Source organism: Festucalex cinctus, chromosome 2 (assembly GCF_051991245.1).
Source record: "Festucalex cinctus isolate MCC-2025b chromosome 2, RoL_Fcin_1.0, whole genome shotgun sequence".
Lineage (NCBI taxonomy): Eukaryota > Metazoa > Chordata > Actinopteri > Syngnathiformes > Syngnathidae > Festucalex > Festucalex cinctus.
The window spans coordinates 20325723-20335654 of record NC_135412.1 but is presented as its reverse complement, the minus strand read 5'-3'; the positions used below and the strand labels follow the sequence as shown (position 1 = coordinate 20335654).

At 40.0% G+C, this 9932-nt stretch overlaps 1 protein-coding gene across 1 annotated transcript; it reads left to right on the top strand.

Moving 5' to 3' along the window:
* The first annotated feature begins 2536 nt into the window (after positions 1-2536).
* On the top strand, positions 2537-5614 carry phlda3 (pleckstrin homology-like domain, family A, member 3). Its single transcript, XM_077515314.1, has 2 exons — positions 2537-3199; positions 5165-5614. Exon 1 carries the CDS (start codon positions 2750-2752, stop codon positions 3182-3184), a length of 435 nt encoding a protein of 144 aa, XP_077371440.1. The 5' UTR covers positions 2537-2749; the 3' UTR covers positions 3185-3199; positions 5165-5614.
* The last annotated feature ends 4318 nt before the right edge of the window (positions 5615-9932 follow it).

Sequence of the window (9932 nt, the reverse complement as noted above, 5' to 3'; positions counted from 1 at the left end):
AAAGTCATGAGTTTGATCCGCCCATGAAGTGCATTGTGTCAATGGCCTGGAAGGCATGTCAAGGATGTGAGACACGCAGGGTGATTCGTCAATCCACGATGCCATCACGGCACTTTCCCTCTACTTAAAAAGGCACTTTCCGGACAATATTGCCAAATTCTTCTTTTATTGTTTTGTTTGCGCAAAACTCACTAGACACATTGTAGCTGGGTGAGGCACAGGCAAAGTCATTTAGTGGGGATCCTGATGTTTTTTTTTTGTTTGTTTTTTTCTTTTAAACTAAACTCAATATTTCACTAAATACAACACCAACAAAATGTTTGCTTCTTCTTTTGTTTAGCAGTTGGCAGCCAGTTTGTATGAGGCAAAAGTGTCATGATAGGCCTGGACTAGAATTGAACACACTGTAACACATGTTAATGCAAAATTAAAATTATTATTAATTGATTGAATAATTGATAGATTAATCAATTCTAAAACTAATTGATGGCGACAGCACTACAGTGGATAGTAGGACTATATTTTCTATGAATCTTAGATGTGAAAGAAGGAAGTACTTCTGGTTCTTGCTATTGATTAGAATGACAATGCGGATGTGAATTTGGATAGGAATGAATTTAACAGTTAAATTCCCTTTTAATGTGGTTATCATATTAAACCCTATGACAACTGTGTAATTGACAAAAACAAAATGGCAAAAAACAGGACTTCCGGACACCTGCTTAATATCAGGACAAAATGAGGTTGGCATAAATCCGCTGGGACATGGCACCAAAAGCTCAAAAACGGAAGAAGTTGGAACACTTTAACTTCCCACTTTCTTGATTGTAGCAGCTTGAATAAACAGGGACAGCAGCGCCAGACTAGTGACATCGAGGAGCGTAAACCAAGGAGTATTAAAAGATGACGATGATCCATCCATGGCCCGGTTTAAGAGAATTATCACTTGATGTTATTGGCTGTAAAAACAACAACAACAACGACGACAACAAAAGATTGGCGGTGAATGTCTTCTGACCTACAACCACGAGCTTCTATCATTAACACATTCACTGCCATAGACGGCTTTAGACGTCAAAGATTCATTTTTTCCTGCACACGCAATAAAACAATGTGCAAAAAAGCTTTTTCGTTATGCATCAACTTGGTATTAAAGCAACAACAGTAAATTGCAGCGTTTACTACACATAGTTAAAAAAAACAACAACTTTTGTGTAGTCTCCAAGAATATTCAAAACATGCGGACATCCAACTTTAACACATTCACTGCCATAGACGGTTTTAGACGTCAAAGATTTTTTTTGGTCCTGGACTGGCAGTGAATGAGTTAAAAATCAGGGGGGACAAATACAAAACTTTCTGATGATTAGCTAATTTAGTTAATCAGTTCACGTTAGCAAAACTATGGGAATACATTGTTTTGACAGTTCTTGGTTTAAAGAAACAAGAATACAATATTTTATAATTGAAAAATTGACATTTTCCTTTGTGCTTAACTCATTTCCTCCCAAAAAACAAACAAACAAAAAAACGGATAAATACATTCTATTTTAACAGTATACTTTTTTTTTTCCTGGGGCATACAGAAGGCTTTGATGCAGCCTCTGAACTGAAGACAATGCTTGAAGCAACGGTAGTTATTACAAAACGGCCAGCTGGTGGCAGCAGAGTATAAGAGATCAACCAGGGCCATGTTGCAAAAGGTTCTTTTCCCCACTGTTTTAAACAGATTTGTGAATAATGATGAAACTTATATATGTGAAGCTATATTCTAATGCTAATTACTATGACACAGAAACATTTAGTAATATACTTTTTTTCCTGATGAAAGAAGAAGCTAATCTTTTAAAGAATCTTCTAAAGAATCTAAAGAAGCTAATCTTTCATTTGGTAGGTGCCGTGTTTTTATAGCAATGGGGTATATGCCACGGAAGAGGCGGGAAGTGATTTTGCACATCAGTTTATTTCCGGTCCGGGTTGCGAACGCACAACCCAGGGGCACAAAGTCGGAAGCACAAGTATTTTTGACGCAGCCCACACGTCGCAAACCGAACTGGAAACAAACTGTTGTGCAAAAAACAGTCCCGCCTCTTCCGTGGCATATACCCCATAGAACACAATATTATGTGGGCCTTGCAAAATCAGTCAAAATTATGGAGTTAGTATCATGCCAAAGCACCGTAACTACAAAAAACGTGATCCCATACAAAATACAGTAAAACTGCCGGCAGTAAAAGGGGGTTGCTTCAGTGAAAATGGCCGGACATATCAGAATATTAGTTTTACTGAATGAGGGAGTTTTCTGTTAAAACTGCTAGCACAGCAAACATATCCACACTTGACTAATCCCTCAAAGTGAGTGACAACATGGCGCCCGTGCATGTTACGGTCCAGTGTTTGTTTGGTGGCCTATTGACTCAACCCCATACTGGTCTAGTGTGTAAAACGGAAAAGCTTGTCCTACCTTAATTGCGTTTAGTTTCGGTCTCACTGGCCAACGCAGCGTCTTGAGATGTCACGAATGAGGAGAGAGGGTGTGTCCGGTGTACACTCTGTGAACAGGTGCACTGAGGTGGGCGGGGGATGTTCCTCTTTTCCACGCTGGGCATGTTCCAACACATCCAGTGACTTGACTGCACGAGTGCACGTTATCCGGGCAGGCAGCAGCAGCAGCAGTCGGAGCAGCGATGTAATCCCAGCACGCGGGATGTGGATTTGACCGCCTTTCTGGTGTCCGAGCGCTCCCGCGATGTCCCTCCCGGCCAAAGTGACGCGAGACGGGCTGCTAGAGAAGCGCAGCGGGGGTCTACTGCAGCTTTGGAAGAAGAAGCGCTGCGTGCTGACAGACGACGGACTCCGGCTGCGCAGCTGCAAGGGAAAGTCTGCCTCAGCCCAAGCACCCTGCGCGGCGTGGAGCTCGAGCTCCAGAGCCAAGGAGCTGCTCTTCGAACGCATGGTGACGGTGGACTGCGTGGAGTACAAGCGGGGTCTGGTGTACTTCACCGTGGTCATGGCCACCGGCAAGGAAATCGACTTCCGCTGTCCGCAGGACGGTACGGCGTGGAACGCGGAGATCGCGTTGGCTCTGGTCCGTTACAAGAACCTGCAAGCCGTGCAGACTGGGAGGAAGAGACTCATTTCCACCGCTCACCTGAGCGGCACCGACGAGGATGACGAGATGTGACCTCTTTGTAACAAGGTACAACATGAAGAAGACATGAGCGACTGAGCTGGCAAAAAATGTCCCATTCTGTACTTAAGTGGACGTTTACTTAGAAAAGACAAATAAAAGTATTACCGGCGGTACTTCTCATAGTTAGTTAGTTAGTTAAAAGTACAGACTTTCTACCACAAGTAGCCAGTAAAAATTAAGTTTTACTTCATACTGACATTTGTTTAGGTTAAAATAAACGTTTTGATAACTTGGCTAAAAAATAATTAAATAAAACATTTTTGAACTTGCCTACTCCCACTGCAAAGAAAAAAAGAATATTGGACCCAAACAGTGATGCAATTTTGCTAATATTGTTAATTAACAAAACACATTCTTTCAAATTGCTGCTTTCCATGTTATTCCTGATTAACTATCAATCTCTATTTACATCTATATTTGGTCGTTTTATGCCATCCTAAAATCCGAAAACATTAGCCAATCAAATTTTGATTTTAATTAAACTTGGTGTACTTGAAGTTGATAGTGATGGCACAAAACAAAATCTTAAATTTTAGGTGAATTGGAGCAGGGGTTTCGGCCTGCCGATTCAATTTTGACATGTTTTGTCAAAAAGGCGCATGGCCACCTTTTTTGAATCCTTATATCTCATGAAGTAGCCTACTAATCTTCACAAAATAGGTATTGTTGAAAAGGGAAATCATTTAGAAGCTTGGTGCATATTAGTATCTCAGACTGTTGTTATAGTGAACCTTGAAAGTGACCTTGTGGATCACGTGACCTTATCAGATTTTTTCATGAAATAAAAGTTTTCTAAAGCATAAAGTTTTCAGAGATGTAATTTGTTTTTAAATTTAGCATCAATAAGGAATTAAAATATCTATACCCTCAAACTTTCAATGAACATTCAACACAATCACCGTGCTGCCGTCTAATCAGAACAATCATTACAAAACATACAGTACAAACAATAACATACCAATAAACAAAAAGATTGTGTTTGCATTTACTTCTGAGTCATGCAGAGCAGTTTCTAATCTCATTGTGTGTTTGCATTGACGTAAGGGGCAAAATATTAGAACTGTGTCTAGGCATGATCTCATTAGATATGATGTGTCTAATGTTGCGGACAGTTAGGGTAACTTGAGACAAAATGTAAAGATACATAACTATAAGGATTGGACAGGTGAATTTGAGCATGTCAGATTGACACCAATCGTCCTTAATAATTTAAAGCACTGTGGAATCTGGACACATTTGATGAATGCGAGTCCTCAGGGTGTCTGTCATAAGACGTTTGGCCTCTTAAGTAACAGGCCTCATCTGCCTGTTGTACCAGGTGTTAATTGTCACTTCAAAGAACGGAATGAAAACATCCGCATTGTTGTTAAGGATGAGGTGGCGCATGGCGGGGATGTTTTTGAAATGTGGCCTCTCCCTGTCGGGAGCCTCGTCGGTGACGCAGTCTTCCCAGCAACTACATAAAAGCAAAAGTCTCACGCAAAGCCGTGATTACGTTGCCATTTGAGCCTGTGTAACAACATTGGCCAACCTCTCCCTGAGTCGGCAGCCAAGTATTTTTAGCCACACACTCGTTTCCAGAGGACATTATTTTGACACTTGGACTTATTGACTGGAAGTTTGCTCGACTGTCCCGACATGTAACCTTATTTAAACTGAAAGCAAAAGTCTGTTCTTTGCAAACTACATCACAATTTCCCAAGACAGACAAGTATATTTATACAAAATATAGGTTGGTTGATGAAAATGTTCAAATTCTCAGGCCAGCCTTGACAGCAACAAACTTCACATGTCCATGACGTGCATGTTTAAGTCTGAACTATGTGCTCACAGGCCAGGAATCTGCAGCGACGCTTCCTTAAGTGAGCCCAGTAGCCCACTTCCCAAATTAACTTAGTAGCCGTGGCAACAGTGTTGTGTAGCTGCTGTCGTATTTACATTGATAGATAAGCATGTGTTTTGTTTTGTTAGTCTTTCTCCAGCAATTCTACATCCTTGGAGTGAACCAAGAGTCTTTTCCAAATGACGGGATGAAGAAGTTGACGTGTTACATGAACGTTTTCATGCTGGCATGCGGAGTCCATCTAACTCTTCTATAGACGGAGAACCTTTTCTGTTATTTCTGACAATGTGGATAATATGTTGCCAAGACAGCAGCCCTTGGATTCTTTCACCGTGTGTGCCTTGATATTTCACAAACGTCTTTGACAAGTCACTTTATGTCTTATGTCTTTGCTTTTTAATGGGGGAAAATGCTGTTGACTGACTTTTAAAAATGACACCAATACAGACTGATAAGATTTGCATGCCTGTCTGAAGATTATCATGAAGAATAACTATTTTTGCTCTTATTCATCGTACAATTTCTATTAAATAAAATGTTGTATGGTATAAATAAAACATTACTAATACTAATTCTAATACTGAACAGTGGGCTCCATTTTTTGTAGCCAAATGAATGAAACTTCATGAATCCAGGCTGCATTCAGGCCAACTTAGGTATAAAAGTTAAATGAGAAGCCCACAGAGGTGATTAACTTGAATACGTGAAACATAGCAAAGTATCCCGATCAGCTGGTTCTTATTAGACAGCCCCAGCAGAAGCCTGTTTTGCATGTCACCCAAACAACAGTCTGAGTGTTAGCTGTGCAGCAGAGTCCAAGTCGGGGGGTGGGGGGGTTATTGTGTCATGGACGTCTTTCATTACACTGGAAAACCCCAAAGCTGTTGCCACACCTCGTGAGTCAGCAGGGAAACGGTAAGGCAAGAGAGACACCATGTACGTACTCTCTGATTCTGGATAAACAACTTGAGCTTCATGTAAAGAGACATGTACACCTCATTACTTCCTAAATGTTGAATATCTGTTGGTAAGTGGTAACATATGCTTGTAAGCGATACTACAGAAAACTTGACTGTCACCTGAAAAGTGAAAGTTTAAAACTTAATGTGACCAAGAATTCAGAAGTTTTTTGGAGCCAGTGTATTTCCTGTTTTAACCACTAGAGGGTGCATCCATCCTATTTCCAGCTCTGTGTGTGCGTACTCATGATTTATATTTTTAGATCCCACAAAGTGACAGGGATACATCTTGCCTTGGAACATATTAACAACTTCAAAGTACTGTTCCTGAAAGGTATTTGATTCAAGATACAATGGACCAAAAAGCCATGTATATGTTGCAAATAATGTACAGCATCTCTGTTCATCTATCTATGCTAGCGATGTACAGTAATCCCTCGTTTATCACGTGTTGCATTCCAGACTACCCCTGAAATAGTGAAATCTGCAAAGTAGCAACCAATGTTCCATGCATAGCTAGGCCAACACCATCACCAACCCACTACATATATAGCATACAAGTGAAGTGCAAATATTATCTGTCTACGAGTCAACATCCTCTCATTCTACAGATAACTGTAACTATAAATGTGTGTATACCAAAGGGATCTACTTGGTTGAGTGACATGGAAGCGAATTTATGAGGAAATGTGAAGTACAAATATGAGAAAGTACCATTTTCTGGCTAGTTCATTAGCCTCTGTGGTGTACATTGCTTTACTGTATTTTGTTACTAAGCTATTCAATCACAATTTGTGCTAACCAGTGGCTATATTAAATTAGCTAATAATGCTTACTTCACCAGAGACGTAGTTAAGTAACTGTATTTACAATTTTAAAAAAATCGGTGATGCAATGAACCCATAATAACCACTCTATAAAGTGAGGGACCGACTGGATTGTCACTATCAGAACAATTAAATGTCAGCACACTGGGGAACAATTTTTGAAAAAAAAAAAATTGAAAAAAAAAATCCAAGTTAGACTTTGATGCTGATTAAAACGAAAATTGCCATGTTGATTCTAAAATTGAAATCAGTTTTTTTCTAGCACATTCTTTTTCTACACAGATTGCCATTCAGATAAGCAAAATACCACAGATTTGCTGTAGTAAGTCTGTAGCAAGAAGAGCTGATTACGATTCGATTGGACTCATGGATGTGTAGGGATGGACTGGCCATCTGGCACACCGGGCAGATGCCTGGCAGGCCGGCCTGTTTTGGTGCCGATCCAGTGCTTTTTCATTATCATTTTCCTACATTTTACCACAAGAGACTGCAAGGCCCGCAATTTATAAGCACCAGTCTATTAATCCATTTAAAATATAGATAGCAAACTGAAACATCATCAATAAACACCAGCGGCAGAACTACATGTTGGGCCAGGCCGGTGGGCCTAAGTCAAAATGCCATGGCCGATTTTTTGCTATATGGCAACTTGTTTGTGCAGTCACATTTGAGACAGTGCGGTGAGAGGTGTGCACAGCTCCCAATCGGTCAGTATTATCAATAGTTGTAAACAGAAAGCTAGCGTAGTAGGAATTAAGAGGATTAGTGGTGGCTGAACTCTTAACCTTGTAACCATGGGCAAACTGCTGGATGTTTTATTTTGTTTTATGTTGTTTTTTTAAAGATTGTTGTAACTATTACATCTTAGTCTTTTACACATATATTTTTTACATAGTCATATACACATTCATTTAATATATTTTTAAGAAAATGGGCATCCCTATCGCTAAAAAACTTGATGTGATACAGAAAAACTGAGATCAGTTTTGCATTCCGCATCCAAAAATGTATTTAAAAATAAAAAAGGAAAAAAAATCAGACCTAACGCAACAAAAATGATGTTCCTCAGTTTACTTTTTTTGTGACAAATTGTAAACTATGTCACTTGGCTAAAGCGCTGGGAAATACGATCTTATCGCTCAATCTATGACCCTCATGAATGAGTGAATCCATACTGCACATCATGTCAATCAAATACTGCATGTGGTGAAAAAAAGGTCAGAGATAAAGCTAAAAGAGAACTAAACAGTGTTGACAATTGCATATTGTTCCTGTCAAACTAACGTCCACACATCTGATCATCAGTGAGCTGACTGCTGACAGCAAATTTAGCCTAGCATTAAAAACAAAGGCCTGGCTTATTCAGCTGCGAGTGGACAACCGCAATGAGAATCAACTTTAAATTTTGAGCCTAAACTTCTTTACCAAGTTCAAAACCAATTTTTTTTATTTATTTATTTTTTTTTTTTTTATCAATCTGTCATCAGTAAAACTCATGAGCTGGCAGCATCACTGTGGCTTATCCCTGGTTTAAGATGGATCTGTGGGGGAGAAGTTGGTGGGTTTGGTGGGGGCAGACGAAGATTAGGGAGCGAGACAAATGGAGGAGACTAATAATAGCCTCCACTAACAAAGGAGCGAGGGAAGTGAGATGATGGGAGGTGCGGTTAAATAGAGGGCCACCAAATTGCTGCGCTCATCTCTGATTTTTGTTCATCGTTTTGCAGTCGCTTCTTCTGTCACTGGTAAGATCCTCTCACTATGATTGCATATCACTACTACTATTACTAGATTGTATGCAACTACTGTGTACTACTACTTCTACAACTTTGACTATAACTACTACCAATAAATATAAAGTTGCATGCAATGTTTTCTATTGCTGTTGAATGAGATGTCAACCAGATATTCAAAATGCATTGAACAGTTACCTACAAGCTACCTACCCTGTTCACTATTCTACATGAGTATAGTTTTTGTCAATTCTTTCTTTAAAAAATCATCAGGGTTAGTGACCGAAATCTGCAGGTTATAGATCTGTCCATGCACTGAACCTCTGGTGGCTTTATTTGATTTTATTTCTATTTATTTTTTATTTTAAATTACATTGCAAAGTTGGCTCCACCACAGAGGTTTTCAAGCATCTTATGAGTTATTGTAGGTAAATCCCGGGACCAGGCTAGGTCTGCTTCATAGCCACACAGCTGTCCATCAGATGTCCCCCGTGTCTATTTGGGGAGACAGGCCATTCAGATTCCTCTGGCGAGATAATCCCATGGAGAAAGACAGGGACAGGGGACAGAGCTGGATGAGGCACAGCAATCGGTTTGGGAATCCTCCTTAATCCACCGGAGCAGTCCTTGGATGTGAGTTGGGGTGCGGTTTGCATCAATTGATGTGAGCCTCGGCGGAGTGCGAGGGATGGCGAAGGGATGAAATCATGTGAGTCGTGTAAGTCATGCACTTGCGATTTGATAGAGGGGCAAAAGAGCAGGCCAGGGGGAGAGAAGAGACCGGAGATCAGGTGAAAACAAGTGACAAGTGCACTCAAGTTTTCACAAACACGTGTACTGATCCAGTAAGCGGTTGAGAAAATGGATGGATGGACGTGTACTGATCCAAGACAGGAATTGAGTATCAGGAGGAATCTGTTTTTCTTGTTGTGCTTATGCTGAAGCATTCCCACATATGTTATTGTGATTTTTATTCTCCACATTTTTTTGCCATGTAACAACTCCTATATAATACTTCCAATTTACACTGTTCAAATTTCAACTTGCTTCAAACAAAAATCACGCCTCCCGGTGTATATATCGTCTGATTCCACATTACTTACAGTATCCACACAATTTAACGTTAAATATCAACTTTCCCCATTCATTTTCAATGGGATTGAGTATTGAACTATTTCTAAGTGTCACTTTCTACAGCCACTTCCATACATAGAACTTATCATCATTACCAGGTGTTTGATACTGCTCGTTGGCACGGTTGGTAAAATGCATTCTCCAGTAACCAGGAGGTCACCATTCCATAATTCATCTCTCAATTTACTTTATAAGCATTCCACATGCGTTCAAATCTTAACATTCAGCTTTCAGCATTCCCAC

What these genes read in the sequence shown, in the direction of transcription:
- phlda3 (XM_077515314.1), top strand. Translation starts at nt 2,750, where the DNA reads ATGTCCCTCCCGGCCAAAGTGACGCGAGACGGGCTGCTAGAGAAGCGC.